We start from the raw sequence: 18,254 nt of genomic DNA, 5'->3' as shown, positions 1-18,254 counted from the left end.
CCTCCCACATTAAGCTGACCCGCCGTGATGTAACTGGAATACTGTTAAAAGCGGCGTTAAACCCAACTCACTCACTTTGACAGAGGTGAGTCTGACGTCACCGACGGGTCACCCTCCAGTCATGTGATTAGTCGCGGAAAGAGACGAGCCGGGGTTCAGCATCCATGCAGTCAACTAAAGCTCCGGGACACAAGATAAGACAAACCAGCTGACAAGGCCATCCACATTTACATGCAAACAAGTACATTAATATTTAAATTCCAACAGTATTCGAGTTTATTCGTTCAACATTATCACCGCATGAATATAATATATTACAGCACAGACACGACACATGGGCAACATGGGGTCATTCGTAGGACACGGGAGACGTGGTGCTGGGTGAAGGTCACGATGTCACGTGGTCTGACTATTCCCTGTTCGTGAAGGCCACTGAGAAGACGCTCTCGGCCTGGTCCTCTGTCCTCATCTTGTACTTGTGCTTTGTGTCGGACCTGCCGAGGACACGTCGAGTTACAGTAACACAGTTCTCATCACATGCATTACAGGGGTGTTCCCACAACTACTTCCAGTGATAGACGTATCTCACTTGCCCTGCATGCACCACCACGCACGCGATAATGCAACCAGACAATGCTGTCAATCATGTATATGCACCAATGTACTGGGAATGCAATATTGCAACCATCAAATCAGGTACATGCACCAATGTAATGTACATGAAGTATTGCAACCAGACAATACTGTGAAATCATATATATGCACCAACGTACTGGTAATGCAATATGGCAACCAGACAATGCTCTCCAATAATGTACCTGCACCAAAGATCTGTAGATGCAATGTATACCGGACTTTTATAATAGACAATCAGTTTGTCATATTGGGAAATAAGGGGCGGTCGGGTAGCCCACTGGTTAAAGCGTTCGCTCGTCACGCCGAAGCCCCGAAATGTGTGAAGCCCATTTCTGGTGTCACCCGCCGTGATATTGGTGCAATATTCTTAAAATCGGCGTAAAACCATACTCACTCACTATTGGGAGATATTTTTTCATGAGGGAAATTATAACTTGCCCGATAGCTTTGGCATCTTCGATTGTTTCCGGTAGTTTCCGGTTCAGAGTTTCCGGAAGAGCGAGGGCCAGCCCCCCAGCAAGAACGGCGGTAACACCAAATACCACCAGAGGAAGAGCTTGCTCGCCAAATGTACCTCCAACTAGTATACCCTACAACAGACAGGAATAGATGGACCAACACATAATGCGTGTGTAAGAATTCCATGATAATTTCACAATCCCAGCAAGTTCGTTTCCATCTATTCACAACCAACCTTCTCCAGACAGATACAGTGACCCAGTCCCACACAAATCTAGATCTCGATCTAGAATTGGGAACCAGACTGACATGGACCCTCTTTAAGATGAGTTTTAGGAAAAGTCCCCAAAGACTTCAGAATCAATTATCAATGCACTACATACAATGACAATGACAAAGAAGACAACATCTCACTGATGCATGTCCTGACAAACTCACCAAATCAGAAATGAAAGGGGAGATAACTCCGCCTATCCTGGAGAACGTCAGGTTGACCCCAAGACCGATGTTTCTAAGAGGCGTGGGGTACAACTCGGCGGTGAAGATGTAGATGACGCCGAACGCCCCTGACGACCCCATCTTTCCCACCAACGACAACATCATCAGTGACCAGTCTGCCGCTGAAACAAAGATGACGCATGTCAGACAAATATCTATTACTTCATTGTAAGGCAGGAACGAAACGTCGGGAAAGCTGTGACGGTAGACTGCCGTATATCATTCATATATGTGATTGGTATACTGCTGACGGACATCTATACACCACTTGATGCCTGATGATGATGATGATGATGATGACGACGACGACGACGACGATGATGATGATGATGATGGAGATTTAACGAGCGCTTCCGGGAGTGCCGATTTTGCACTCGCGCTCTAGCCTGATGCAAATTGAATGATCTGTGATAAATCCTGTCAAATGCCAACAATGATCTGTGATAGACCCTACCCTCTTACCACAGCCATACTTCTCACACTAACCACGACCAGTTTTTAAGCTTCTAACATTAAGTATTAATGGACACACATTTTTCAAAATACACCATGGGTATCTATTTCACTTCCTTTTTCTCTAGGACATGATTTGTCAACCCCGTCATTGCTTCGATCAACCTATCAAAGTCCAGTTTCCACCCTTGCCGAACTGAGCTGGAATTTCCACGCTCAATTTTAGCGCCACCAGTGACGAATACTAGTTATTGGTCATATTGAAGTCAGATTCCATCTCTCACATCACTTGCGTTTGCTTCAAACAGATCTATATTATGATAAAAAAGGGTCTTACCTAGCGAAGTGCATCAGGTCACTTCAGCGCTTTGACTAAAACATGAAAAGATTTGCAAAATATCTGTCGACACCCAATTGGCGGTACACATGCTTTGCAAATCCTGCAGTCGACCGAAATCTGCACGTTGAAATCCATGTTGCTTACGAACCGGATGTCTAGATCGTTACGCGACTTTGATGGGACTATGCATAGACTCATTAGTCCAGCCAAAATGTAACTCAGGAATATCCCCCTAGCTCGGCAAGGGTGGAAACTGGACTTTTAGAGTCAGTCAACGCCCTTGCCTCGGGGAGGTGCGATCAACCCGTAACTACACTACCCCATGTTTGTCAGATGTCCTCGGTGGACATCGCCTACTGGTGTTTCCCAGTTTATGCACAACACAGTATGCATATGCATAGTGTTCGACCCCGGTGTACCTACTTCCGCCGGCGTAGACAGCAGGGAACACGGTGAGCACACATGCCACGCCCCCCAGGGTCATCAGGGCGCACAGCACCATCCGGCGCCCCACCCGGTCCAGTAGGAAGATAGCCAGGACGTACCCCACCGCCTCCACCAGCGCCGACAGCACGAAGTTGACGTAGATATTGCCGCTGAGGTTGGAGACGTTCAGGGTGAGGCCGTAGTACACCAGACTCGACACCATCCTAGAGATAGAGATGGAGAGTAGAGGAGCAGTGTTAATAACATCTTCCCGAGGCAAGTGTGTAACTGACTATAAAAGTCCAATTTCCACCCTTCCGAACTAGGCTGGAATTATGGAGCTATATTTTGGCTGGACTAACAAGTCTTTGCACGGTCCAATCAAAATCGCGCAACGAAATCGACATCCGACATGGATGTCAGCGTCCACATTTCGTCCTAACCAGAGCATGAAGTATCTTGTGGGATACACTGATCAATCAAGCTGAACATGTTTAATATTAGAGGAATATGAGCATCTTCTCACGTCACGTGTTTCTAATGTGGAAAAACTTTAGTTCTTTGTTTTACCTTATTTGTTTGATCATGTTAACAGCCCCGAGTGCAGCGTCCCCGTAGTCCAGCATACTTACCAGATGTAGAAGATCAAGCACCCCCTTGGTCATGCATACTTACCAGATGTAGTAGATCAAGCATCCCCTTAGTCCAGCATACCTACCAGATGTAGAAGATCAAGCATCCCCTTGGTCCAGCATACCTACCAGATGTAGAAGATCAAGCACCCCCTTGGTCCAGCATACCTACCAGATGTAGAAGATCAAGCACCCCCTTAGTCCAGCATACTTACCAGATGTAGAAGATCAAGCATCCCCTTAGTCCAGCATACCTACCAGATGTAGAAGATCGAACATCCCCTTGGTCCAGCATACCTACCAGATGTAGAAGATCAAGCACCCCCTTGGTCCAGCATATTTACCAGATGTAGAAGATCAAGCATCCCCATGGTCATGCATACTTACCAGATGTAGAAGATCAAGCACCCCCTTAGTCCAGCATACCTACCAGATGTAGAAGATCAAGCACCCCCTTGGTCCAGCATACTTACCAGATGTAGAAGATCAAGCATCCCCATGGTCATGCATACTTACCAGATGTAGAAGATCAAGCACCCCCTTAGTCCAGCATACTTACCAGATGTAGAAGATCAAGCACCCCCTTGGTCCAGCATACTTACCAGATGTAGAAGATCAAGCATCCCCATGGTCATGCATACTTACCAGATGTAGAAGATCAAGCACCCCCTTAGTCCAGCATACCTACCAGATGTAGAAGATCAAGCACCCCCTTGGTCCAGCATACCTACCAGATGTAGAAGATCGAACATCCCCTTGGTCATGCATACTTACCAGGTGTAGTAGATCAAGCATCCCCTTAGTCCAGCATACTTACCAGATGTAGAAGATCAAGCACCTCCTTAGTCCAGCATACCTACCAGATGTAGAAGATCAAGCACCCCCTTGGTCCAGCATACCTACCAGATGTAGAAGATCAAGCACCCCCTTGGTCCAGCATACCTACCAGATGTAGAAGATCGAACATCCCCTTGGTCATGCATACTAACCAGGTGTAGTAGATCAAGCATCACCTTAGTCCAGCATACTTACCAGATGTAGAAGATCAAGCACCCCTTAGTCCAGCATACTTACCAGATGTAGAAGATCAAGCACCCCCTTAGTCCAGCATACCTACCAGATGTAGAAGATCGAGCATCCCCTTGGTCATGCATACTTACCAGGTGTAGTAGATCAAGCATCCCCTTAGTCCAGCATACTTACCAGATGTAGAAGATCAAGCACCCCCTTAGTCCAGCATACCTACCAGATGTAGAAGATCAAGCACCCCCTTGGTCCAGCATACCTACCAGATGTAGAAGATCGAGCATCCCCTTGGTCATGCGTACTTACCAGGTGTAGTAGATCAAGCATCCCCTTAGTCCAGCATACTTACCAGATGTAGAAGATCAAGCACCCCCTTGGTCCAGCATACCTACCAGATGTAGAAGATCAAGCACCCCCTTGGTCCAGCATACCTACCAGATGTAGAAGATCAAGCACCCCCTTAGTCCAGCATACCTACCAGATGTAGAAGATCGAACATCCCCTTGGTCATGCATACTTACCAGGTGTAGTAGATCAAGCATCCCCTTAGTCCAGCATACTTACCAGATGTAGAAGATCAAGCACCCCTTAGTCCAGCATACTTACCAGATGTAGAAGATCAAGCACCCCCTTAGTCCAGCATACCTACCAGATGTAGAAGATCGAGCATCCCCTTGGTCATGCATACTTACAAGGTGTAGTAGATCAAGCATCCCCTTAGTCCAGCATACTTACCAGATGTAGAAGATCAAGCACCCCCTTAGTCCAGCATACCTACCAGATGTAGAAGATCAAGCATCCCCATGGTCATGCATACTTACCAGGTGTAGTAGATCAAGCATCCCCTTAGTCCAGCATACTTACCAGATGTAGAAGATCAAGCACCCCCTTAGTCCAGCATACCTACCAGATGTAGAAGATCGAGCATCCCCTTGGTCATGCATACTTACCAGGTGTAGTAGATCAAGCATCCCCTTAGTCCAGCATACTTACCAGATGTAGAAGATCAAGCACCCCCTTAGTCCAGCATACTTACCAGATGTAGAAGATCAAGCATCCCCTTGGTCCAGCATACCTACCAGATGTAGAAGATCAAGCACCCCCTTGGTCCAGCATACCTACCAGATGTAGAAGATCAGGCATCCACTTAGTCCAGCATACTTACCAGATGTTGAAGATAGAGCACCCCCTTAGTCCAGCATACTTACCAGATGTAGAAGATCAAGCACCCCCTTAGTCCAGCATACCTACCAGATGTAGAAGATCAAGCACCCCCTTGGTCCAGCATACCTACCAGATGTAGAAGATCAAGCATCCCCTTAGTCCAGCATACTTACCAGATGTAGAAGATCGAACATCCCCTTGGTCATGCATACTTACCAGATGTAGAAGATCAAGCACCCCCTTAGTCCAGCATACTTACCAGATGTAGAAGATCAAGCACCCCCTTAGTCCAGCATACCTACCAGATGTAGAAGAGGATCAAGGACCGCACTGCCAGAGTTTTGTTGGTGAACATCTCCTTCAGCTTCCCTTTCGGTTCATTGTCCGCCGCCATTGTTTTTTCGTCAAACAACATTTCCGGGAGCGTGACCTTATTGACCTTGGCGACCTTTCGTATGATGTTTTCGGCTTCCTTCAACCGGCCTTTTCACATCAACCAGCGGGGAGACTCCGGTATGAGCCTGCACAACACACACAGCATCATAGTGACAGACTGCAACAGATGAGCGGCAGACTACGGTATTATATAATATTCCTCGGCGAAGCATACCCCTTTACTGCAGCATGCTATTATGTATTGGTAGTTAGACTACATTGTTAAGTTCTGTCACGTAGTTGGACATCGATCTCAGCGCTACGACTATCGTATTTGTTAAGATATAGGAGATACGATCGTCTGGGCGCTGACATCGCTTTGTGCAAGTGGACGTATTTAGTGATGTGTTGTGATCCTGGGAGAGTACTATCCCGTGTGATCCATGGAGAGTACTATCCCGTGTGATCCTGGGAGAGTACTATCCCGTGTGATCCTGGGAGAGTACTATCCCGTGTGATCCTGGGAGAGCACTATCCCGTGTGATCCTGGGAGAGTACTATCCCGTGTGATCCTGGGAGAGTACTATCCCATCCTGGACTTGTGGTACTGGATACTGACCACCAGTAGCTGAGGAAGAGGACAGCGGGCGAGGCCAGGGCGAGAACCAGGTGATGCCAGTCCCGGAGGAAGTAGGCGAGGCCCGCCATGATGACCATCCCCAGCACCCAGAACAGCTCGATCACCAGGCCGGTCCACACACGCTTGGACGGACCCACAAACTCCACACCTGTAGCCATAGAGCAAGGGGTTATCTACGCTGTATCTTACATCAGGATTCCCGATAAGTCACTTTAAGCAGTATCGAGATCCTGTCTTCACAATCAGCAGCATCTTGACTTCATCACAACCAACGGAAGCTTCTCGTGTTCACAGACATGTACCTCACAGTGCGTGGGTCTTACGTTTCCCCCAATCCTAGCTGACGCACACACATACTTTATGTCGTGGTCTGTCCTACCTATAACAAAGGATCTAAGGAACGTGGATGTCGTGGTCTATCCTACCTATAACAAAGGCTCTCAGGAACGTAGATGTCGTGGTCTGTCCTACCTATACCAAAGGATCTAAGGATCGTGGATGTCGTGGTCTGTCCTACCTATAACAAAGGCTACAGGAACGTAGATGTCGTGGTCTGTCCTGCCTATAACAAAGGCTCTCAGGAACGTGGATGTCGTGGTCTGTCCTACCTATAACAAAGGCTACAGGAACGTAGATGTCGTGGACTATCCTACCTATAACAAAGGCTCCCAGGAACGTCGATGTCGTGGTGAGCCCGGCAAGAAAGCGGAAGATCATCAACGAGGTGAAGTTGAAGGGGAAGTAGTTGGCGAAGCCGGTAAGTATCATCAGGAAGAGGAACATGAAGAACGACTTTTTACGACCGAATCTGCAACACAAAACACAGCACTTATGTCAGTTATCGACCTTAGTGGACCGCCTCCGTGGTCTAGTGGTAGAGCGTCCGCCCGAAGAGCGGACGGTCCGGGGTTAGAACCCCGGCTGCGTCATATCAAAAGACGTTGTAAGATGGTACTTGTTGTTACCCTGTCTATCCCCCAAGCACTGAGACACGGTCGGCATGTACTCACATGTCGCTGATGAAGCACTGCAGGGTGGAGCCGACTAGCTTGCCCGCCAGCACTAGGGAGTTGGACAAGGTCCGCACCAATCTGTCGCCGCACACGATGTCCAGCTGGGGAGGGGGAGGTCACGATGTTGGTCAAACAATTTGAAAACTGGCAAATTAATTTCAAAATGTCCCTTTTGTGTTTTTCATTCTGAGGTGTGTGTTCATTTGAAGCTTCTACATTTCAAGGGATTCGATAGCGTTGGCGTACTGTTCAGAGCCCACTTGTACATAGCGACCTCAGCAAATAAATTCCATTCTGTAGACTCATATCTGTGGCTGTAGATATGTGCTATTGACTCATATCTGAAGCGGTAGAGTACTGTTATGTCCTAAGGAATCACATTCTTGTTATGACCTATTGATTTGTTTGTTGTTTAACGGCGCACTCAGCAATATTCCAGCTATATGACGGCGGTCTGTAAATAATCGAGTTTGGACCAGACAATCCAGTGATTGACATCATGAGTATCGATCCACGCAATTGGGATACGATGCCATGCATCAACCAAGTAAGCGAGCCTAACCACCCGATCCCGTCAGTCGCTTCTTACGACAAGCATGGGTTGCTGAAGACCTATTCTAACCCAGATCTTCCCGGGGCATTTGACTCACATCTGTGACTGTAAAGTAGTGTCGTGATATACTGACTCACATCTGTGACTGTAAAGTAGTGTCGTGATATACTGACTCACATCAGTGACTGTAAAGTAGTGCCGTGATATACTGACTCACATCTGTGACTGTAAAGTAGTGTCGTGATATACTGACTCACATCAGTGACTGTAAAGTAGTGTCGTGATATACTGACTCACATCAGTGACTGTAAAGTAGTGTCGTGATATACTGACTCACATCTGTGGCGATGGTGGAAACAAAGGTCGATCTGTCATACACCCAGCTGTCACACTCGCGCTTTGTGAAGTTGTCTCCCCTTGATAAAATTGTGGAGTCCCCGTTTGTGTAGACTTCACACTTTGAGTACTTGCCATCGGAGACGGGAATGGTGAGGTTCACGAGTTCGTGGTGGTAGCCATTCTGCACGGCGTATGTGTCGTTGTCGTAGCCGGGGATCTTACATCTGTCGTAGAATTGTCAGTCATCTTAAGGTGGAATAAGCACAAGACAAGTTAACATGCATACATTTAAGGAGGGATACGGTGACAAGCGTCACTTGTGAAAGGGTGGGTGGCGAGCTTTACCTGTCGGGTTGAGGGTGAGTGTGAAGCCAGCCAACTTGTGGGTGATGATGGTGAGGATAGAACTCACCTTTGATGGGGTGGTGAGGATCGACATGAGAGTGGAACTCACCTTTGACGGGGTGGTGAGAATCGACATGAGGGTTGAACTCACCTGTGACGGGGTGTTGAGGATCGACATGAGGGTGGAACTCACCTTTGACGGGGTGGTGAGGATCGACAAGGGGGTGGAACTCACCTGTGACGGGGTGGTGAGGATCTGCATGAGGGAGGAACTCACCTGTGACGGGGTGGTGAGGATCGACATGAGGGTGGAACTCACCTGTGACGGGGTGGTGAGGATCGGCATGAGGGTGGAACTCGCCTGTGATGTGGTGGTGAGGATCGACATGAGGGTGGAACTCACCTGTGATGGGGTGGTGGGGATCGACATGAGGGTGGAACTCACCTGTGAGGGGGTGGTGAGGATCGACATGAGGGTGGAGCACACCTGTGACGGGGTGGTGAGGATCGGCATGACGGTGGAACTCTCCTGTGATTGGGTGTTGAGGATCGACTGAGGGTGGAACTCACCTGCGACGGGGTGGTGGGGATCGACATGAGGGTGGGACTCGCCTGTGATTGGGTGTTGAGGATCGACATGAGGGTGGAACTCACCTGTGATGGGGTGTTGAGGATCGACATGAGGGTGGAACTCACCTGTGATGGGGGTGGTGAGGATCGACATGAGGGTTGAACTCACCTGTGACGGGGTGGTGAGGATCTGCATGAGGGTGGAACTCACCTGTGATGGGGTGGTGAGGATCGGCATGAGGGTGGAACCCACCTGTGATGTGGTGGTGAGGATCGACATGAGGGTGGAACTCACCTGTGATGGGGTGGTGGGGATCGCCATGAGGGTGGAACTCACCTGTGAGGGGGTGGTGAGGATCGACATGAGGGTGGGACTCGCCTGTGACGGGGTGGTGAGGATCGGCATGACGGTGGAACTCGCCTGTGATTGGGTGTTGAGGATCGACATGAGGGTGGAACTCACCTGTGACGGGGTGGTGAGGATCGACATGAGGGTTGAACTCACCTGTGATGGGATGGTGAGGATCTGCATGAGGGTGGAACATGCCTGTGATGGGGTGTTGAGGATCGACATGAGGGTGGAACTCACCTTTGACGGGGTAGTGAGGATCGACATGAGGGTGGATCTCTCCTGTGACGGGGGTGTTGAGGATCGACATGAGGGTGTACCTCACCTGTGACAGGGTGGTGAAGATCGACATGAGGACGGAACTCACCTTTGACGGGGTGGTGAGGATCGACATGAGGGTGGAACTCACCTGTGATGGGGTGGTGGGGATCGACATGAGGGTTGAACTCACCTGTGACGGGGTGGTGAGGATCGGCATGAGGGTGGAACTCACCTGTGATGGGGTGGTGAGGATCGGCATGAGGGTGGAACTCAACTGTGATGGGGTGTTGAGGATCTACATGAGGATGGAACTCACCTTTGACGGGTTGGTGAGGATCGACACGAGGGTGGAACTCACCTGTGACGGGTTGGTGAGGATCGATATGAGGGTGGATCTCACCTGTGACGGGGTGGTGAGGATCGATATAAATGTCGAGCTCACCTGTGAGGGGGCACGGTGAGGGTGAAGACAGATGCTAGCGTCTGGAAGGCGACACAGATCCCTGTCAGACACACCAGGAAGTACAGTCGCTTTTGGTACGGCCCGAACTCCCCCAGTAACGCCAACACGTCGTCAAACTTCATACTCCGCGTTCCTGACCTGTTCAACATACATATAGCAGCTGACACACAGACGGCAGAGGAGTAAGAAAACAATACCTTTGTTGATATTTGATTCTGATTGTTGACATATTGTTTTGATAATAAGGTATGACATGACAAACCCTTTGAAAAGAAAAAAAAACAGCTCATATTTTTTTGTAAATAAAAAAACTCCATCTGCTTGAATAAAAATATTTCAGCCTCAATAAAAAGTCTCGACCATAATATGGCCATCCTCATCAATACAGAGCATTTCGTGAGCAAAGCCATCATCTTTGACAGAGAGGCATGACCATGAGCGACAGTATGCCAACAATGTTTGCTACAAATATACGGTAATGCGAGACCAAACCTAAGAAATGACGTATGTCATAGACATTTGTAGGGGGTGGGATCTGTTCGACTGAATCTATCTTTAAAGGATCGACATGGATGCCATATTTGCTGAATACATGCATTATATGTAGGCGACTTAAAAGTTCTGCTTCTTGTATCTTTTGGTATACTGCCTTGAGGTGATTAAAATGTCATCTACATATACAAAGTCAATTCATTTCTGTTAGTGTTTGAAATGGTTTGCTAGAACGCCATAGGAGCATTTTTGAGACCGAAAGGGAGGCGATTCCATTTAAAAACATCTTTGTAATGAAGGCCAACTTGTGTTTTGTATTTGGATGGAGTGGTATTGCAAAAAGCCACTAGCACAATCAAGGACATTCGAAATGTTGGCATGGCTGTCGACTATATACGGCATCTTCAATGCTGACAGAGGGGAAAATATATAAGTTTGGTAGCTGCATTGAGGCGTCTATAATCTACGTCAAGGCGGTAAGAGCTATCCCGTTTTTTAACCATGGCAACGGGAGAGTGCCATTCAGAAGAACTGGGCTAAATGATATTGGCTTCTTACATTTCATGCACCTGGAACAATCTGCCCTGATAGGTGCGTTTTGCTTCTACAAATGGGGCTTGTGTCACTTGTTTCTATTTTGTGATGATGTAGGTGAGTATGTGAAAATCCTAATCAATCTGAGGCAAAAACTGATATTTGGGATAGGACAAATGCATTTTACTGTATACTTGTACTTTCAATATTGTCACCATTTTTAAAAAGCATTTGAGGACAAAAGCTCCATGACTTTCAGGGGTATTGTTATAGTGCAAACCACTTCAATAGGTTTCTTTATAAACTTCATTATCCAAAATAACTATTTGTTTCAATATGCTTCCAAAGTGCACAGAAATTCTATCTCCTTTTCCTGTTTAATGTTTAAGTCAAACATTCAGCGTATCCCCTCTAAGCATATGCCCCCTCCGGGCAGGACCCTAATCCCCAGCGGTATCTGTAAATGTCAATTAACACCTCCTTACGTCGCTGGATCTCACGTATGGTCTTTTATTATACATAAATTCTTTATGATGATGCTATTTTCACTGTTCTGATACTAGTGTGGTGTGTACACTTCCGGCCCGTGTACCGCGGACGGTGAGAGTATGTTATAGAAACATATGGACATTTCTGTAATGTTTTGTCTTGTGGGTTGTAAATAAGGGGGCAGTGGCATGTTTGCGGGACACATACGCATTTTCATCACCTTCATGTAAGGATCGCTCAGTATTCCCGATTCCCTGCCTAGCCCATCTCAGAAGTTTGACCACTGTCGCCGCTGGGTGAATATATCTATTATTATCACTGACTTTTGCTATCACCACCATATTCCTGTATTTGATACTGTCCACTGCCATTATATTATTCATTGCCATTGAATATTGTACTTCCACTCTGTTGTTTACTGCCATTATAAATGCTGTGCTGCAGTGTGTGCTGATTTGTAAACAAAGTGAGTTTTGTAATAGATATGTTGATTGTGTACCACTTGTTGGTTGTTTGTTGATTTCACACTAAGTTTTTTTACGTACAGTTCGCTGTGCAGAGTTGCTTCCCTTGGGCACGCCAGAAACCAATGATTGTGGGTTCGAATCCCGGTTCGCCCCGATTATGTTTCTAGGTTTGTCAGCATACCCGTGCTCGTGGGTTTCACCGAAGTGGTAAACGTCTGAGACATGCATCACTCCCACATTAAGCTGACACACCGTGATATAACTGGAATACTGTTAAAAGCGGCGTTAAACACAACCCTCTCACTCACTTTTACGTACAGATTTCTGGATTAACATATTGTTTCAATTTGGGAATCGACATGTAACAACAATGAGTTTGGTGTCTTGAACGCTAACAGTTTTCACATATAGTTTGGTGTCCGCAATCACTCTCCGTAAATGTGACGACGTCACTGACCTTACATCTGACGACATCACTCTCCCTGCTCCTGATGAAAACTCTTAATATCAATGAATTAACTTGTTTTGACTGTGGTTGAGGTTAAGCATGTGTCTGATGAGATGAACGTTTTAAGTCCCCCACCAGGTAACTCTGCAAACAGGCCACATGTCGTTGCAAGGCCGTAGTTAACTTTTTTGTCTTTTCTTTTTTTTTTTTGGGGGGGGGGGGTGGTAAATATTTGTACAAGTATCACTTGTCCCCAACTTGTATTTTCATGATTTTTCAAATAAAACTGTATTCTATAAAAAATCCGGCACTGCGTTGGATATGTAAAGTTATATTAACTGATCGTGTCGCCTTCCCTGTTACTTCACCTGTCTTGTTAGCTGATGGGCATATCTAACAGTGACCCAGTTCACTATACCACGAAGCAAATAACTCCCTCCCCACTCCACACACAGACACAGACACACACACACACAGACACACACACAAACAGGCATGAACATACATACACGGACACATACATACAGACACACAAACACAGACACACATACAAACACATACAGACACACACACACACACACACACAGTCTCTCACACACACAGAAACACACACACACACACAAACAAAGGCATGTCAAAGTAAACGTGTACGATAAATTTTAAACGATTGGATCTTCAACAAAATAGGAGCATTAACTAGATGTTCTGCAACGATATACAATTCTCTATTCCCTGTAATTGTTCTGAAGAAGGGCTGCCCCGCCACTACTGACCCTGAACTATATGCCTGGCTGCATGACAGTGCGAACATTGTCTGTTCTTAACTTCCTGTCAGTCCACGGGTCAGGACGCGCGTTCCCAGACAGCACAGAGAGGGACAACTGTCCTCCAACTTATCAGGACCATCCGAGACATACATGCAAGATGTTCCATTCCTTATTATCCCCATGTCCAACACAGGACCGGTATTCTCGTCTTATCCCGCCTCTCTGTCACAGTCATATCCAAACTAACATGACATGATCACGTGGACTGGTCAAGTAGGTGGCACTCAGACGTGACATATGCATGTCCATTCCACCGTACACAGCTCATCATCATCATCATCATCATCATCATCATCATCCTCATCATCATCGTCATCATCACCATCATCATCATCAACATTGTTTCTTGCATTTTCTCTTAGAAACTATAATCAACAAGATGGCGGCAAACGTTTGACAAAATATTATCAGAGAGATTGTAGACATAGTTTCACTCACTTCGATGTTTAGACAACACTGGCTTCAGCCCGGCTAGTGGGAGGGGACACTGCTGCTCGCTGTGGATCACCTGCGTTCTACTTTCAGACAGGTAGATCTCGAGAGTACAGGGTCACCTGAGCGACACTTCCAGCCAGATGGACAGCCAGGGATGGGGGCAGTGGGGGTGGGGTGTGGGGGTTGGGGTGGGGGGCACTGTATCAAGGGGTTGTTTGTTCAGGGGGGATACAGTATCATCATATCGTGGTGCAGTATATCTCAGTTGACCCCAGGTGTGACTGTACACACACCATTACCATACGCCTGCTCACAGCCGGACACGGCACACAGGGGACCTCGTACAAGACACCCTTTGTTTATAAATATTTGTCTACACTAAGTATTTACACAAACACTGGAAGCCGGACGAGTAGTTCGATTCCATACATGGGCACAACATGAAGTGAAATCTTGATGTCCCTACTGTGTTATTGTTTGAATACATTGGTTGTATACTGAGTTGAGAATGACATTGCATAGTCCAATGACAAGCGCAATGGTAATTTAGCGGCTGCGCATGCTTGGGTGCTGAATCTGGCGCATTATACATGGACATTATTATTGTTGAATATTACTGAATGCAGCCAATTCACTTGGTAACCTTTCACTCACTCTTGTGTAAGCGAAACCCCATAGTATAAAGGGACATAGCAGGAAGAAGTGCTACTACCGTCAGGGTGACAGCATGTACGTAGTTACCCCTTGTCACGAACCTATCATCCTCCACCATCTGCTTAACTTATACATACAGAGATCTCACGTCATTCAGGGATGTGCCACAACATCACACGTCATACAGGGATGTGCCTCAACATCACACGTCATACAGGGATGTGCCACAACATCACACGTCATACAGGGATGTGCCACAACATCACACGTCATACAGGGATGTGCCCTAACATCCCACGCCATACAGGGATGTGCCACAACATCCCACGTCATACAGGAATGTGCCACAACATCACACGTCATTCAGGAATGTCCCCCGGCATCACACGTCATACAGGGATGTCCCACAGCATCACACGTCATACAGGAATGTGCCCTAACATCAAACGTCATACAGGAATGTGCCACAACATCACACGTCATACAGGAATGTGCCACAACATCACACGTCATACAGGGATGTGCCATTACATCACACGTCATTCAGGAATGTCCCACAGCATCACACGTCATACAGGAATGTGCCCTAACATCAAACGTCATACAGGAATGTGCCACAACATCACACGTCATACAGGAATGTGCCTCAACATCACACGTCATACAGGGATGTGCCATTACATCACACGTCATACAGGGATGTCCCACAGCATCACACGTCATACAGGAATGTGCCCTAACATCAAACGTCATACAGGAATGTGCCACAACATCACACGTCATACAGGGATGTGCCTCAACATCACACGTCATACAGGGATGTGCCATTACATCAAAAGGAGCAAATGGATGTGCCACAACATCAGACGGAACACATGGATGTTCCAGAACATCAGACGTCATACATAGATATGTCCCAACATCTCACATCATACAGGGGTGGGCCCCAACATGACACGTCATTAGCCCTACATACATGGTACACTAGATGTCGTCCGGAGAGGTCCACCGTACTGTACACACATTTACCCTCAGGAATCAATAGCAAAACTACTACTGTGCTGAAACGGAAAATAAATGTAAATTAAAAGCTTTTCCAGTATAAATGGCCTTAACAGAATTTTGAGCCTGTCTCCCATGCCCCATAGAATAAATTAAGAAAGGAGTCCAACTCAAGTCTAGAATGATCAGAAGTCCGATGCCTCAGCGCCAGGATTAAGTATTGTTCTGGGCTCCATAAGCTTCAAGGAGTTAGATTTCAATGTTACATTGATACATTGACCCCCAGTTACACAGCGTTGTGGACTGAACGAGTGGGTGACGTGGCGAGGGTTGATGACATACATGAGACCCTGCTGCTCTGGAAGATAAATGACCCGACACGCGAGTTTCTCATGTTAGCATGATCCCCATGTATAGCTGGAGTGAGTGAGTGAGTGAGTGAGTGAGTGAGTGGTTGGGTGAGTGAGTGAGTGAGTGACTGAGTGGGTGGGTGAGTGAGTGAGTGAGTGAGTGAGTGAGTGAGTGAGTGAGTGAGTGAGTGAGTGGGTGGGTGGGTGAGTGAGTGAGTGGTTGAGTGAGTGAGTGAGTGAGTGAGTGAGTGAGTGAAGCGGATCCCACTGGGCGTAGAAGGCAAGGTAGTCAACAAAGTAGCGGTGAATATAATATGAATTGATCACTGAAAATCAGATGTGACTGAATAATAAATGTCAGATGCAAAGTCACTTTTAGTATCGATCTGTCATTCAGCTACCCGTCTTTAATAATATTCTTTATCTATTTGTACCTGAGGCCCATATACAAAGTGTACAAAGTATACAAAAATACAAAATATACATCAAGGGTGATGGCGGTTTATCATATGTGCATATATATATATGAATATATAGCATATATATATATATATATATATATGAATATATAGCATGTATATATATATATATGTGAATATATATATATATATGTGTGTGTGTGTGTGTGTGTGTGTGTGTGTGTGTGTGTGTGTGTGTGTGTGTGTGTGTGTGTGTGTGTGTGTGTGTGTGTGTGTGTGTGTGTGTGTGTGTGAATATACATACACATGTACACACATACATACATACACACACATCACACTCACTCACTCACTCACTCACACTCTCACACACACACACACACACACACACACACACACACACACACACACACACACACACACACACACACACACACACACACACACAAATATATATAAATACATTCAGTGATAACAGATCAGTAATTAATGATAACATTCTCTCCTTACAAGTGAAGCTTTACACAATTTTAACAAGTCTTCTATACTATAGCTGCTTCATAATCATTCTTTAAATTAACAAAACATTTGGATGTGCATTTGCTTAAATATTTCTTTGGTACAAAAATGCTTCTTAAATCATTAAAACATGGGCATTTCATTATTATGTGGAATTCATCCTCTAACTCATTTACAATTCTGACAGATTTTTTTACCTTTTTCAACATTTTTCCGTCTTCCAACATTTATGTAGATTTTTGCACATCCAGTTCGTAAAAGAGCTAATTATGCATTGCGCATATGGTTCAGCATTTAATGAAAATTTGTATTTACTGTAACTATCGAATCTTGTACTTTCTCTTAATTTTGCTTGCCACTCTTGAAAAAAAATATCTCTTAATCTAGGTTTAATCATATTTATTAAATAATCAATATTACCTACTCCTTGAGAGAACCAGACTTCTCCAAGACCTATCAAACATAAAGATTCTATAACATTTGTTACCCAATCTCTCCTATCACATTCAGCTAAGTGTTTTAACATATACAACCTTTTGGGTATTCTACCATCTGACATGTGTATTAATCTAAGCCAGTATTTTACACACTGCACAAATGAATCAACATATTAGGGATATCTACCACATTCTCCCACAGCCATAGCGTTAGGAGGTTGTGACGGTAAACCAAGAAATAATTACATGCATAATTCTGAATTTTTTCAAGTGGATCAAAGGTATTGGTGCCCCAAATATCTGCACCGTATGATAAAATAGGCTTAATCTGTGCATCAAATATCTTAAAGAATATGCCAAGCACCCAAGTTCATATCATGATCTTAAAATTTCATAAAGTGCTTGTTTACCTTTCTGGCATGTGTATTTCACTGTTTTTATCATATTCATATTTGAGTAATATTTATAGTGTTTTACAATTTCGACATTTTGGTTATTAAAAGTCCTTCGTTCGTGTTTTTTTCAAAATTCCATATTTGATTAATACCACTATTTTTGTTTTGTCTAAATTAACTGTCAATTTCCATTTGTTACAATACTAATCTTATTGAGAGTATTTAGTTGGTTTTGTAAACCTGA

At 45.6% G+C, this 18,254-nt stretch overlaps 2 protein-coding genes across 2 annotated transcripts; both read right to left on the bottom strand.

Moving 5' to 3' along the window:
- Positions 1 to 409: 409 nt before the first annotated feature.
- LOC125383680 (solute carrier family 22 member 15-like) lies at positions 410 to 6,028 on the bottom strand. Its single transcript, XM_048402383.1, has 5 exons — positions 5,937 to 6,028; positions 2,810 to 3,036; positions 1,534 to 1,715; positions 1,075 to 1,226; positions 410 to 494 (listed from the first exon to the last, which is right to left on the bottom strand). The coding sequence occupies exons 1-5, from the start codon at positions 6,026 to 6,028 to the stop codon at positions 410 to 412; spliced, it is 738 nt and encodes a 245-aa protein (XP_048258340.1).
- LOC124137318 (organic cation transporter protein-like) lies at positions 2,909 to 14,397 on the bottom strand. Its single transcript, XM_048402498.1, has 8 exons — positions 14,238 to 14,397; positions 10,522 to 10,680; positions 8,553 to 8,778; positions 7,660 to 7,763; positions 7,303 to 7,457; positions 6,629 to 6,797; positions 5,937 to 6,155; positions 2,909 to 3,036 (listed from the first exon to the last, which is right to left on the bottom strand). The coding sequence occupies exons 2-7, from the start codon at positions 10,662 to 10,664 to the stop codon at positions 6,122 to 6,124; spliced, it is 831 nt and encodes a 276-aa protein (XP_048258455.1). The 5' UTR covers positions 10,665 to 10,680; positions 14,238 to 14,397; the 3' UTR covers positions 2,909 to 3,036; positions 5,937 to 6,121.
- Positions 14,398 to 18,254: the final 3,857 nt, after the last annotated feature.

Source organism: Haliotis rufescens, unplaced genomic scaffold (genome assembly GCF_023055435.1).
Source record: "Haliotis rufescens isolate VD_foot unplaced genomic scaffold, xgHalRufe1.0.p SCAF_26, whole genome shotgun sequence".
Taxonomy (NCBI): domain Eukaryota; kingdom Metazoa; phylum Mollusca; class Gastropoda; order Lepetellida; family Haliotidae; genus Haliotis; species Haliotis rufescens.
The sequence above is the reverse complement of the archived record's forward strand: the minus strand, read 5'-3'. Positions and strand labels throughout refer to the sequence as shown.

Coding starts and splice junctions, on each gene's coding strand:
- LOC125383680 (XM_048402383.1), bottom strand. CDS start 6,028: ATGGCGGCGGACAATGAACCGAAAGGGAAGCTGAAGGAGATGTTCACC. Junction 1,716..2,809: donor TGCTGTCTACGCCGGCGGAA/GTAGGTACACCG, acceptor TCTTTGTTTCAG/CGGCAGACTGGTCACTGATG. Junction 1,227..1,533: donor CCCCTTTCATTTCTGATTTG/GTGAGTTTGTCA, acceptor TGTCTGTTGTAG/GGTATACTAGTTGGAGGTAC.
- LOC124137318 (XM_048402498.1), bottom strand. CDS start 10,664: ATGAAGTTTGACGACGTGTTGGCGTTACTGGGGGAGTTCGGGCCGTAC. Junction 8,779..10,521: donor CTCACCGTGCCCCCTCACAG/GTGAGCTCGACA, acceptor ATTCTACGACAG/ATGTAAGATCCCCGGCTACG. Junction 6,156..6,628: donor CTCTTCCTCAGCTACTGGTG/GTCAGTATCCAG, acceptor TGTGTTGTGCAG/GCTCATACCGGAGTCTCCCC.